This window comes from Phyllostomus hastatus, unplaced genomic scaffold, assembly GCF_019186645.2.
Source record: "Phyllostomus hastatus isolate PE091 unplaced genomic scaffold, TTU_PhHast_1.1 phas_contig_198, whole genome shotgun sequence".
Taxonomy (NCBI): Eukaryota; Metazoa; Chordata; class Mammalia; order Chiroptera; family Phyllostomidae; genus Phyllostomus; species Phyllostomus hastatus.
This window is the reverse complement of record NW_025333715.1, coordinates 4,597,181-4,611,474: the sequence shown is the minus strand read 5'-3', so window position 1 is coordinate 4,611,474 and position 14,294 is coordinate 4,597,181. Positions and strand designations below refer to the sequence as shown.

Sequence of the window (14,294 nt, the reverse complement as noted above, 5' to 3'; positions counted from 1 at the left end):
CCCCTAGCCATCTTCTCTAATTCCTGACATGTTAATAATTAGTGTAGTTCTTTGGGGAGCTTTAAGAAGCATGTTTGAGCCTAACGGAAAAGAAAAATCGTTGCTGCAAATTGTTTCCCCTCACTTCTCTCTGTCCTCGTCCCAGGTATCTTCCTTGACTTGATGCACCTGAGGAAACACGGGGGCTTTGACACGTCCTTGTTCTACAGAGACATCGTCAGTGTGGCGGAGGACGAGGACCTGCAGGTCCACTTCCAGGAATCGAGCAAGCTGGAGGACCTGCTGAGGCGGGTCCGCGCCAAGGAGACCAAGAAGCGTGCGCTTGTCAGGTGGGCACTGAGCCTGGGCCAGCAACGCCCACGAGTCTCCTAACTGATCGTAAACAGTGCATGACCCTGGCCGGTAGCTGGTTGGAGCGTTGTCCTGACAGGCAAAGCTTACAGGTTCAGTTCCTAGTCAGGGCACATACAAGAATCAACCAATCAATGCATAAATGGGTGGAACAACAGGTTGATGTTTCTCTCTCTCTAAAATCAATACATCAGAAAAGAAATCACCACCACCACAACAAAAAGGAAGCACAGGAAAAGAACTCACCAGTGCGTGGCTCTGACGCCCTGGCTGCCTGACTCTGGGCTGTGTGTGTCTCTGCTTCGCTGGGCTCCTCTAAAAGACTTGCTGGATTTCAGGACAGCGCCCGTAATGTGCTTCTCTCCCCCGGAAAGAGCTGGTATATTTCTTCAGAGTAACACAGCCCCCCACTTTCTGGGGGCAAGCAGTCGTGGCCTAACAGTATCCTCAGTCGCACTCACTAGTTCATTGTCTGCTTGCTTCTCTATAAATTGGGGATGACAGTAGTTGCTGGTATAGAGCTAAAACTCCATAAGTGCTAGTTACTATCATTGTTGCCGAAATGGCGTTATTCTGATTTCTTACAAGCCCGAGTCCAATAGGAACCAGATTGTTAGATTTATCTGTTGGAGGCTTTGGCTTTGGGTCCTAGGGGCCCCTCAGCGTTTCTTCCTAAAGAGCATCAGGTTTGCACTTGAGACTATTTCCCCAACATAGGGGAATGTGACGATCGGTGGGTTTGGGGCACTTTGCAAGAGATGACTGGTACTCTACCAGAAGACCCGTGACACTGTCGTAAGGAAGCCACGGCCCAGCTTACCACCGCGGTTGTCGTGTTGTCATTGCCTTCCTTTTCCCTTTGGAACTCTTACTCTTTCCTCAGACAAGCACCCTGTTACCGCTTCTCCCTTCCTGAAATGGTGACATGTTGTTCCTGTGACAGTGTGGAAATCTACACCTTTCGGTCTGGGTGGCAGGGAGCCTAAATTTGAGGCAGATGGCTTGGATTCTAGTCCTGGCCCCTCTGCTGTGTGGCCTGAGGTACGGCATGTAACTTCTCTGAGCCTCAGTAAAATGGGAGCAAAACCGATAGCTCCTCACAGGACCGCGGTGGTGCTTAAAGGGGATAACGTCGGCACGGTGCTTGGCACGCAGTGACTATTTATGAATGGGAGCGATTCTTGCTATTCTGTGGAAGCGTCATTGTAGGCTACTTAATGTGAGTAATGACACATTGGAGCTGTTTGAGAACTAATAGTGCCTTAGAAAATTATTGCACTTGTTCTTGCTATAATCGAATAATAAATTTACCTTAGTGCGTGGTTATTGTGTGCCAGGCACTACTCTAAGTTCTTTGTGAACACATCAAGTAACTTATTTAATCCGTAATGACAGCCCTTTCAAGTGGGTTGAAACCTACCCATTAATAACATTGAAGACACTTCAAAGGAAGTTAAACATAGGAAGCAACTCGTTCTGCACTGTGGCTTCCACGTCTTCCCTGGTGGGTTATGACTTACACCATGGTGTTATAAACTGGGATGCTGTCCTGTAACTGTAGGTTGACTTAGACTTATGTCATTTTCAAGGTCAAAAGTTACTTTAGTTTATAAATACGAACATTTAAGACCGGGTGGGAGGAGTACTGGATTTGCTATTTTGGGCTAAAAATAGAACCAAGGTCACTTGAAGCCTGAAGTCATAGTGGACCACATTGGCCAGTGCTTTTCTCCAGGATACAGCAATTTTTTTAAATTGCTTTTGAAGATTGTGTAGTTTTTAATTGGTTACATTTATTCTCAGCCCTCCTTCAGCAGCTGTTAGACAACTGAGTTTGAGTCACCAGAACAGTTTCAAATAGGAAGCCAGCAAACGGTTGGTGGTGTTAGTAATGCCACCTGTTACTAGTACTCACCGGGGGGCCACACTGTGCAATATCAGATTGATCTGGGGATATATTAGGTGCTTGTTCCAGAAGCCAACGTTTCTAGGTAGGACTCGGTCTTCAAACAGTGTTCTTTCCGCCGTGCGAACCGATATACCTTTGAACTAGTTGTCACGTGTTTACAACGCTCACTTTAAAGTCAGTACTTGTTCCTAAACATTCCGCAACAGTAAAGACAGGGTTATTAATTTGACACTTTTCTTCTTTTCGGTAAAGGTGTTTAAAGCCATACATTTCCCTCTAAACACTTGATTTTAGCTTCATCCTATACCTTTTGATATGTTGTATTCTCACTTTCAAAACAATTTAAATTTTCCTTGTGATTTCTTTCTTGACCTCTTGGGTTATTTAGAAGTATATTGTTTAATTTCCTAACATTTGAGGTTTTCCCAGAATTCTTTCTATTGTGGTTAAAGAAGATCCTTTGTATGATCTCAGTCTTTTTGCATACATTTAGTCTTGTTTTCTGCCCCAGCATATGGTCTATCCTAGAAAATGTTCCACATGTATGTGCTTGGAAAAAAAGGCATAACATGGGTTATTTTTGTGTTGCGCCTTTTTTTTTACAATATCGTTTTGTAAATATTTTGCACATTGTGATTACTATAGAACACATTTTCGCTGTGGCTGCTGTGGCTCAGTGGACTGAATGCCGGCCTGCAAATCAAAAGGTGGCCGGTTCAATTCCCAGTCAGGGCACATGCCCGGGTTGTGGGCCAGGTCCCCAGTCGGGGGCATGTGAGAGGCAACCAGCTGATGTTTCCCTCGCACATCAGTATTGCTCTCCCTCCCTTTCTCCCTTCCCCTCTATCTGAAAATAAGTAAATGAAATCTGTAGAAAAACAACACTACATTTTCTAGAGGTCCTGTTGTTTCTTAAGATGTTGGTATGAATATTCTGGAGCAGTATGTCACAACAGATAAGTACCTGAGTTTTGAATCAGACATACCAGAGTTTGAACACCAGTTTTTATGTTGTCTGCTGCTAAATAAGTTATATAACATCTCTGAGCCTCAATGTTTTCATCTGTGATAAGGACAATAATAAGGTTTATGGTTGGCGAGCAATAGAAACTGACTCTTAACCAATTTCAGTATAATCAAGCAAACTTCCAAACAGGGTAGATAGTCTAGGAACCAGAGCGGCTCCAAGGATCTAGACAGCAAGAAGTAATGACAGTGCCTTCAGGGTGCCACTGTCAGAAAGCGTCCCTCTGACCGTGACCCAGACTCCAAAGAGAATGTGTCCAGTGTGGCTTGAGCCTGGATCAGATATGCCCACCTCTGGGCCAGGGAAGAGCATAGCACTTTGATTAGCGCGCCCCCGAAACTGCAGTGGTGGCCGGGTGATTCCCACAGAAACATTGGGGTTTTGTTGTTAAAAGAAGGGAGAAGGGATACTAGACAGGCAGAAAGAGCAGATAATCAATATAGCACTTACATAAGTGGTTACTGTGATGATGCAGTGAGTGAATAGTTGTAGAGGGATTGGAATAGTGTTGGGTTCAATGTAAAAAAATCATTATTTTTATTATAGTATTTTCCTTATTATTATCTTACATAGTCAATATATTCCGGAGCTAATTTTTATGGAGTAGACCCTGAGATAGTATTACAGCAAACTCCATTATACTATTTTTAAAATTTTTTTTAAAGATTTTATTTGTTTTTAGAGAGGGAAGGGAGGGAGAAAGAGAGAGAGAGAGAGAGAGAAACATCAATGTGCAGTTGCTGGGGGCCGTGGCCTGCAACCCAGGCATGTGCCCTGACTGGGAATTGAACCTGTGACACTTTGGTTCGCAGCCCGCACTCAATCCATTGAGCTATGCCAGCCAGGGCTCCATTATACTATTAAAATTAATTAAATGTGTACTCTAAAAGCTTGCTTGGGGTTATAAGAGAGATTGAAGCAAACTAAGGCTTGGGTGCCATGAAGGAACTTTAGGTAGGGAAGTATAATCTCTCAGTCTATGCTTGTCTTTCTCTCCTCCAGGTTGAAATTTAAGCTCAACAAAGATACAGCGCTCTCTGTCGGCATTTATAATACAGTCCAGAAGGCCGTCAGGCCTGCTCCAATCAGGCTTTATCGGGAAACCAACGAACCAGTGAAAACCAAGACACGGACATTTAATGTAAATACAGGCGGTTTGCTTCTGCCAAGCGACACCAAGAGGTCTCGGGTAAGCCTGCCTGCCTACTGAATTTTGTCCCATTGAAGGGTTAGCAGGGAGGGGAGACATTTATCAGCCTAACCAGGTAGCTTTCATGTGCTCATGTTTCTAGCCAAGCTGTTAAAGCTTTGGAACTACGGCGTCTAGATCAGGGGTACCTTGAGGGCTGGAAAGGTAGATAGAGCCAGTGTTTGAAAGAGAGGTCAGTGGAACTCCAGCCCCTGACCACTTGGCCCAGGCTGCCCTGTGTCTTCCAGTGTCAGTCCTCGCTCAGTGCAACAGCAGAACGTGCTCAGTCAACTGGGGAGACGAGGAGCCAGGGGAAGTGTGTTAGGTGTCAAGTGCAATTTTTTTTTTAAAGGAGGGAATTTTGCCCTGGCTGGCATAGCTCAGTGGATTGAGCTCGGGCTGCAAACCAAAGTGTCGCAGGTTCGATTCCCAGTCAGGGCACATGCCTGGGTTGCAGGCCACGGCCCCCAGCAACCGCACATTGATGTTTCTCTCTCTCTCTCTCTCCCTCCCTTCCCTCTCTAAAAATAAATAAATAAAATCTAAAAAAAAAAAGGAGGGAATTTTTTGTTTGGCCAAACTAACTAGATTTTTCCTGTGCTTTGAAATAATACACATATGCCTTTCTTAATCTGAAACATCAACTCTGAATGTAGAACATTATTATCTATCCCCGTCCTTTCACCTTTGTTCAGTCTGTGGAAGGGTTTGATATCTGAAATTAAAATCAAATGAATCATTCTTCCTTTTTGATTATGCGAAGTGCGGGAGACGATCGAAGCGTGTGAGATGTTTGGTGGAGTACAGATTTCAAGCCGCAGTGCTCCGCCCTGCTTTCTGAAAGAGAGGAAAGGAAGAAACTTCCTTTTCCATTTTGGAAGTAATTATTTTTCCATATTCGTTTACAGTAGGAAGCTTTTCTAGTCACTGAGTTTCTTTCTTTTTTTCTTTTTCTTTTTTAAAGATTTTATTCATTTACTTTTAGAGAGAGGGGAAGGGAGGGAGAAAGCAGGACAGAAACATCAGTGTGTATATTGATCGGGTGCTCCTTGCACGCCCCCAGCTAGAGACCTGGCCCGCAGCCCGGGCATGTGCCCTGACCAGTAATTAAACTGGCGACCTTTCAGTTTGCAGGCTGGTGCTCAACCCACTGAGCCACATCAGCCAGGGCGTTGAGTTTCTTTCTTGATTCAATGTCCCTAAAAAAAAACACACTGAGGGTCCTGTTTCTTATAAAACCCCAGTTTGACTCTGTCACTAACCGCATAGCTAGGATCAAAAGGCAGACACTGAAGGTCGGACATAGTTCTTTTGGTGCATGTGCGCCTGCCTCCCGCACTAATCGAGACCCAGCCCACTCCCTGACCCAGGTCCTCGCAATGAGTAGGGGTGGGGTTTTCTTTCTTTTCTTCCTTGTTAAATCGGTGTGGTTTGAGCACTCTTTGTGCGTCAGGGATGAGCGCTCCATACACATACATGAGGGGAGGCACAAATGCTTGAAGAGCATGGTCTTTGGTACCAGACAGATGTGGGTTTAAAGTCCAAATCAGTTGTGTCACCCGGTACAAGTTACCGACCACTGAGCCTCGGTTCACTTACCTTAAAACAGTTTTTAACATCCACCACCAACCGCTGTTGCAGAAGATACACCGGATGACAGGTGTGAAGGGCCCGCCGGGCACTCAGTAAACGTTCATTCCTGGTGGCAGGGGGCGATGGCCCTGGCTAGCCAGGCTCCTGCTCCTTAGAGGCAAGCAGGCTGTGACTCGCTGTGTCTGTCGCGTGGCAGCCATTGCGCATCTCCAGCCATCTGTCTAGGTGGCCCCTCGTTGTCCCCCGCCTTTAGATCTACAGGAGTCGTCAGATCGTGCTAGAGAAGGAGGAGACGGAACAGCTGAAGCGGTTCGATGAGCCAGGTTTGGTTCTCATCGGTTTCAAGCCCCTGGTGATGCTGAAGAAGCACCATTACGTGCGGCCCGCCCTGTTCGTGTACCCCGAGGAGTCCCTGGTGAGCGGTGAGTGGCGCGGACCGAGAGGCCCTGTTCGTGTGCCCCGAGGAGTCCCTGGTGAGCGGTGAGTGGCGCGGACCGAGAGGCCCTGTTCGTGTGCCCCGAGGAGTCCCTGGTGAGCGGTGAGTGGCGCGGACCGAGGGGGACGCGTGAGGCGCTCAGAAGGCGACTTGCTGAGCAGCGTTTCCTGAACCGGTGCTGCTTGGAAACGAGATCGGGTGTGTTCCCGGGGTATTTTGAAAGTGTTTCATGCTCGAATAAAGTCTGGGAGGGCGGGGCTGAACTAAGTGAAAGAGATTTCTTTAGGACTTATAATACACTGGTGTGCATTGTGAGTGTCCAGGAGGGGATATGGAAATTAGTATTAAAAAACTTCTGCCCTGGCTGGCATGGCTCAGTGGATTGAGCTCGGGCTGCAAACCAAAGCATCACAGGTTCGATTCCCAGGCAGGGTACATGCCTGGGTTGCAGGCCACGGCCCCCAGCAACCGCACATTGATGTTTCTCTCTCTTTCTCCCTCCCTTCCCTCTCTAAAAATAATAAAAAAAAGTAAAATCTTTAAAAATAAATAAATAAAGGAAAATTGAGGTTGGGGGGAAAATACCTTAAAAAAAAACTAATATGGAATTCTTTATTTGAGACATCAGATAGCTTGAAAACAAAACAAAAAACTTCTTCCCTCGTGCTGGCGGTTAAAGATGATCTACACTCAGCCACTGAGTGCTTTTGCTGTTCAGACCTGCGTGGTGCTGGAGTGCTACTGAACCTCCCTGATCTGACCCGATTGGTTTTCACCAGCAACCGAGGCTTATGTTATCGGCCTAAAGATAGCAAGAGTGAACTGCCATTAATAATTCGCGCCCCTAAATTGAGTATCTGAGACATCCGGTCTCTCATTCCTTTCCACATTTCCGCTGCCCCCACTTTCCCCTCAGCTGTGGGTCACCACCCCTAAATCTGCTGAAGTATCATAGGCCCGTTTTAAACAATGGAAGAGAAACTGTAGGCTTATAGCGAGGGCTAAGAGGGAAGAAAGGAAGAGACACTTGAGGATGTAGACCCCTCGGATGTTTGTCTTCCAGGGAGCTCAACCCTGTTCAGTGCTCTCCTCACCAAGTGTCTGGAGAAGGAGGTCATGGCAGTGTGCAGATACACCCCCCGCCACAACACCCCCCCTTACTTTGTGGCCTTGGTGCCCCAGGAAGAGGAGCTGGATGACCAGAAGATTCAGGTGGCTCCCCCAGGTATGTGAACGAGGCATTTCCAGTGCTCCTGAAGCTTGCTGAGGCGTTGGAATCGCTCGTGGGAGATTCCCGCTCAGACCCGCTGTAGCAGAGTCTGCAGGAGTGGGGCCCGGGGAGCGTGTTGTGAAGGTTTCAGGGGCGAGGCTGACGCACGGCGCGCCGCACACACAGCCGCACGAGGCCGCTTGAGGGTTGAGGGCTGACTGCTCAGCGGACTGTGTGCAGGTCACCGACACAAGTTCACGGGGTCTCACTGCCAGTGCCTGTCTTGACCAAAAGCCGTTGTTTGGCACCCTTGTCATGCTTAGTGTTCAGTGTGGCTCCTGCATCCACCAAGGCCGTGAGCTGTGGCGGAAAGACATGGGTTTTGAAGTTAGACTTCACCTTATGCTGTGTGTCTGGAAGCTTTCTTTTGTTTTAGGGCCATCTCTGCCACTCGCTGGCTGGCCAGTTTGGGCACATAATTTAACCTTTCTATTCATACTCCTTATCTGCAAAGATGAGAATCCTGGAACACCTTTCTCTCAGGGTTGTTTCACATTTGAAATACACTAATAAACATACAGGTGCCCAGCACAGAGTAGCCTATGGATGATGGCCTTCCTTTTTCTTTAACCATGCTAGTAAATACTGACTTTATAAAGTAACTCTTTGAACGAACGTACTATTTCTGAGCCTGGTCATCACAACGCTCAGGAATAGCTTTGTTTATCAGTTTTTACGCTGTTACCGCTCAGCTCCAAGTTCACCCTTCAGTGCTCTGGGGCCGAGACTCTCCAGACCCAGGGTCTCCTGTGTGAGCGGGCTCTGCAAAGAGCAGGGGCCGGGGAGACGGCAGGGCGGAGGAGAGCGAGGGGCCTTGCTCCTTGCCCTTGCTTCATGCTGTCAGCATTGCCTGCAAGGGCCCTCCAGGGGCGGCGGCAGCCGCTGGCTCCAGTCTCCAGATTTTTCTGTCTTCAGAACCAGTCCGTGACCGGAACGAGTTCACCCTGAGTGTCCTCCCGTCTCCCTTTTCAGCGTGTGGTGGAGGGTGGGGGATAAGAGGGGGCGCCGAGGAGGGCCTCCGGGCCTCCGGTGTGTGAGGAAGGTGGGACTTGGTCTTCCAGGGGGAGTGGGCAGCATCCCGCAGGCCCTGGTGTATCAGAAAAGCTGGAGGTGGAAGCAGCTGCCGCCGCCGGGTAAAGAGCCGGGGCTGGAGCCGCAGTGACAGGAACACGGAGTGTATGGAGAGGAGCGCCCCTGCCCTGGGGTCACCCCGTGGGCGGAGTCTCTGGCGGATGCAGCATCATGGGACATAGAAGGGTGAATCTGGAGCTGAGGGACAAAGGACAACTCAGTCACTGAGACCTTCTGTTAAGTCAGATCTCAGAAATCTTATCTCCCTCCTTCAGGCTTCCATCTTATTTTCTTGCCCTACGCCGATGATAAGCGGAAGGTGCCCTTCACTGAAAAGGTCGTGGCAAACCCAGAGCAGGTAGACAAGATGAAGGCCATTGTTCAGAAGCTCCGCTTCAAGTACAGGTGAGCAGGCGGTCAGTCCCGGGCTTCCTTCTGGACCTGCCCCCCGAGTCGGAACTCTTGTTGGAAATTTGAGTTACGCACAGACCAAGAGAATGAGATTTTACTCTTTTCCTTTAACTCATAGATTATTATTTTTTAAAAGCAATTAGAGACTGGAAGTTCTTATTGTGTAGGATGGGGCAAAAGTGGATTTATAGTTGTGAGTACTGTGCACACACAGAGGTTACTATTGTATTGTTTTCCATACAAACAACTGGAAGCCCACTTTTGCCCCCGCCTGCACTGCACACTGGAGTTGTGCTAAGTGCCTACAGCTGGGCGACCTGTTGGGTTGCGCTGAGAAAGCCAGGTGAGTCGAGCAAGTTCAAGAAAGCAGCAGTGAGGAGAGGATTCTTAGTTGGCCTTTTCCTTCGTTTAGTCACACAGTGAGGAAAAGTAAGTACATCCAGTGTAAATTGTCCCAGGATTAACAGGATGGTCATATACTTCAAGTCATTCCCTGTCACACACACACAGACCGCCTCTCAGAACCCGCATAGTGGGACAGACACCAAACATACTTTTTTTTCCACATTCCTCCTTTGTGTTTAGACTGCTTCCCTGTCTCTGCCGACCTCTGGGCAAACACCTTCCCCTCCAAACATGGTCCTTTATTGGGAAGTGGAAGCATTAGTAAGATTCCGTCCTGTGCCAGGCACTGTTCTAGATGCAGTTCTAACATCATCTCGCTTATTCTTCATAAGAACCCTGAAAGGTAGGTCTCATGCCCGTTTTACAGATGGAGAAACTGAGGCTTAGTAGAGTGAGGCAGCTTGTGCAGACTCATCCGGATGGAAAGAGCTAGGTCTTTCCGACTGTAGAGTCTGTCTCTTTTTACACGCACACTGCGGCTGAATCTGGGAAGAAAGAGTCCTTAGGTCCATTGCCTCCTCATCTTTCATCACCTCTCCTTTGTCTTTTCTCTGTCCGTACATAGCCCTGCCTCCCCCGTGCCTGTCTCTGCCCCGAGCTTCCAGTGACAGACAGGAGGGCAGCTCTTGCTTGCTTTTAAATTAGCTTTTGGATCGCTAGCATCAGACAATAAATTGAGAAATTGGAGAAAGAGAGGTTGATGCAAAAGACAAGATTCTCAGCTCCTTTTATTTGGGGCATTTTTCTCAGCTGACCTGGAGCGTGGGCTGAGTTGGGTTTATTTAACTTTATTATTTTTAAAGTGTTTATGTTTTTATTTTAAAATTTACTTAACATTCACCATCATTATTGTTTTAACAGGAGCGACAGCTTTGAGAACCCGGTGCTGCAGCAGTACTTCAGGAACCTGGAGGCCTTGGCTTTGGATCTGATGGAGCCCGAGCAGGCCGTGGATGTGACACGTAAGAAGGCTGAGAAGTTCCTGTCGTGGGAGCCGTTCTTACTGGTCGCACCCTGGCCAGTCCTGTGGGTGCATTTCCTAGCACCCTCTCGAGACTTAACCTCGTTGTCCAGCCCCCGTCTGTCGGAGCGGTTTTCTAGACTAGCGTAGCCTGCCGGGGAACAGACTCGGCCAGTCCTGCAGCGAGAGGAGGAGGAGGAGAAAGTGCCGGGCTTCTGAGGCCTGCCTCTGAGCGAGGCCGCCCGTGGCTGCATGGTGGTAAAAGTTTAAAAAACAAAACCGACACCATTTTTTGAGCGCTTGTTGTGTGCCAGGCACGGTCCTGTGTGCTCGCTCAGTTAGTCCTAGAAACTGTGAGCTAGGCGCTGGTTGGTCTTGAATGTTCCTGGACCCCAGCCACTGCCCCCCCGCTGCCTCCACACCTCATTCCATTAGTAGGTCCTGTCCGCTCTATCACTTTACATGTTTATGGTCCAACCCGCCCCTCCTCCCTCCGGTTTCACACACAGCACTTCAGCCTTCTGCCTTACCTGCCTTCCATTCATACTCCACACGGCTGTCGGGGGGGGCACCTTTCAGAAATGCAGATCTGATCGTGCTGCTCCCCTGCTCGTAGGCCTTCCGTGTTTCCACGCTGTTGTTATGAAGAGTTAGTCCCTGGGCAGGCTTTCCGGGTTCCTGGGACCTCGCTACGCTTGCCTTTCCAGCCACCTTGCTGGTCCTGCCCTCCTCACGCTGTGTCAAGCTGTTCGTTACCTGCTGTTTCTCACCCCTGTTCTTTTTCCTGCTTGGGATAGTATCTGCCTGAGGAAGAACAATCAGCTTCCCGAAAGTCCTTCCTGACCCCCCGCCCCCCCCCCCCCCCCCCCCCACGCACCCCCACCCCCGCCCCACCCCAGCTTCCCCTGTGCACTGCACAGTCCCTCACCCGTGGCATCGCCCAGCTGTAGTGCATCGGCATTTTGACCACCTCCTTCCCCTGGCTCAGCTGTAAGCCTCACGAGGCCACAGACTTGTTTGAATCCCCAGAATCCAGCCCAGTTTCCCCTCGACCACTTCCCAGCTGTTTGACCTCAGGCAAGTCAGTTAACCTGTTTTCCTCCTTTGTAAAATGACACAGATGTACCTACTCCGGAGGTTAACAAAGCATTGAGAAGGGTGCCTGGCTATAATACGTGCTCATTAAACGCAGTTGTTAGAAGGTTCTTGGTACATGCCAGAAGAACTTGGTTGAATGTTTTCACAGCCAGGTCAGCCGTCTCCTTGGGGACCCCTCTCCCCGCAGCCTCCCCCAACCTGCTGGGTGCTTACCTGAAGCCAGGGGTTGTGGCTCACCAGGCCGCTCTTCCCATGTTTTGCTTTTCTAGTGCCTAAGGTTAAAGAAATGGATAAAAGACTGGGTTCCCTCGTGGATGAGTTTAAGGAGCTTGTCTACCCCCCGGATTACAATCCCGAGAGAAAACCTCCCAGGCAGAAACAAGGTGAGAGCTGGGTGCGGACATCCGAGGGCTCTTTCGAAAACTCGTCTTGACGGTCTTACCACAGAGGGCAACGCCCTTTCCGAAATTTCTGTACAACCCTACATACTTAAATATACAAACATCTATTTCGGCATACGTGGAATAGTACTCAGGTTGTTTGTAGGTCATTTTGTTACTCACCTGTATGTGTTAGAGAGTGATTTACATCCACAGTGACCTATCTGCCTTATTTGTGCTAGTGTATTCAGCCAGACCTTTACTGACGGGTACACTGCACTGTGCCTGGACCGCCGTCATGTACTAGTGGGGGCAGAGCCATCGGGTGAATTCTGTGCATGGGAATTGCTGGGTCGAGGTATAAACATTTAAAGTTCCTATAGGAATTGCCAGTTTGCCTGTGAAAAAGTGATGCAATTTATATCCTGTCTAAGAAGGGATGGGTGCATTTCTCTACACTCACCCATCCTATACTTCATTTACTATTTTTAAAAAATTTTCACAAGAAATAGTAAAAGGAAAATGATACTCTGTTCTGGTTTGTAATTCTCCAGTTACGAGTGAAATATAGTTTTCTTGAACTTCTTTTTTTCTATGACTTCTAGTTTTTGGCCTTAACTTTTTTTTTTCTACTAGACTGTCTTTTTTTTCTATTGGACTGTCTTTTTTCTTAAAGATTTTTATTTTACTTTTTTATTTTTAGAGAGAGGAGAAGGGAGGGAGTGTGAGAGGAAAAGAAAACCTCCATGTGAGAAAGAAACACTGACTGGTTGTCTCCCGCATCAGTTGTCCCACTAGGGGCCTGGCCCGCAACCCAGGCCTGTGCCCTGACTGGGAGTTGAGCTGGTGACCTTTCAGTTCGCAGGTCCGTGCTCAGCCCACTGAGCCACGCCAGCCAGGACTGTCGTTTTTCTTACCACTGGATCCAAAGTACTGTACAGTGCATGACTCACAGTTTTCTGGACAGCCCGTTGTGAGTTCCTCACCATCTGGGAATAGTTCTTAGGTTGTAATCCTTTTGGTTATCTTTGGTCAAGTAAAGCCAAATTTGGGCCTTGCCTAAAAGACCAATGAGGGTAGTGGAGCTGTGCGAAGGTAGGTGTGGCCGTGGTGCTTTGCCTGTTTTGCATGTGAAGTGACTTTAGTGTCCAGTGTGACACTTTAACTTGTACTTGTGTGTGCTCTAGCACTGTACTTTTTTTTCCCGTTTAAAAAAATTTTTATTGTTACTGATTTTAGAGAGAGAGGAAGGGTGAGAGCAAGACAGAAACACTGATTTGTTGTTCCATTTATTTATGCATTCATTGGTTGGTTTTTGTATGTGTCATGACCAGGGATCGAACCTGCAACCTTGGTATATTAGGGTGATGCTCTTACCAACTGAGCTACCTGGCCAGGACATGGTGTACTTGTGTATCTCACTCAGCCTGCACATTCTTATCACCTAGCATGGTGCCTTAGTACTTACTTGGTGCTCTGTAAATGCTTTCGGAAGGCAGGAGGGAAGGGGTGAATGCCTTGCACATACAGAGTAAGCAGCAGTTTCCGGTAAACTGATAGGACTCAGACTACTCCTAACTCCCTCCTGGGTTGATACAGTTTTGATTTTATGCTTAAATGAAGCTGCCTTGTCAAGACACCTATCTTTCCCTGATGTTCTAAGTGGGTATCAGAGCTTTATGGAGAACGGCTGACTGCAGGCCAGATCTTATGAGGGCCCTATGCAGTGTGTAGCTGGGACGCTGCTCGCTGGTGGCATTTCCAGTCACTCCCTCCTGACCTTCCCCCCAGATGATGGAGGTCCCGAAAGCAAAAGACCCAAGTTGGATTTGTCCGAAGAGGAACTGAAGGTCCATGTCAGCAGCGGCACGCTGGGCAAGCTCACGGTGCCCGTGCTGAGGGAAGCCTGCAGGGTGCACGGGCTGAAGGGTGGCGTGAGGAAGCAGGAGCTGCTGGACGCGCTCACCAAGCACTTCCAGAAGGACTGACCGGAGACCGGACACCCAGCCATGCTTCTGCCCTGTGGCCGGGCTGCTTGGTTTTGTTCTCATCAAGTGAAAATGTGTTCCTCCTGAGCCAGGAAGAGTCTGCCTGATAGAAACCAGAACTTTAGGAGACTTTCTGTTGCCATGGAGACATCATAGCCCTTCCACTCTGCAGTGCCTTATTCTATTGTCTAAATAAAGAGCCTAA

The 14,294-nt window shown here is 48.4% G+C and overlaps 1 protein-coding gene across 2 annotated transcripts in view; it reads left to right on the top strand.

Moving 5' to 3' along the window:
- XRCC6 (X-ray repair cross complementing 6) overlaps positions 1–14,294 on the top strand; it is a 23,673-nt gene extending 9,379 nt beyond the window's left edge. For both annotated transcript variants that reach the window (XM_045834846.1, XM_045834845.1), the window contains exons 6-13: positions 146–329; positions 4,290–4,476; positions 6,323–6,491; positions 7,569–7,730; positions 9,122–9,251; positions 10,524–10,624; positions 11,991–12,104; positions 13,893–14,294. In XM_045834846.1, coding sequence (XP_045690802.1) covers positions 146–329; positions 4,290–4,476; positions 6,323–6,491; positions 7,569–7,730; positions 9,122–9,251; positions 10,524–10,624; positions 11,991–12,104; positions 13,893–14,089 — 1,244 coding nt within the window. In that variant the 3' untranslated portion in view covers positions 14,090–14,294. The remainder of the gene's footprint in view (positions 1–145; positions 330–4,289; positions 4,477–6,322; positions 6,492–7,568; positions 7,731–9,121; positions 9,252–10,523; positions 10,625–11,990; positions 12,105–13,892) is intronic.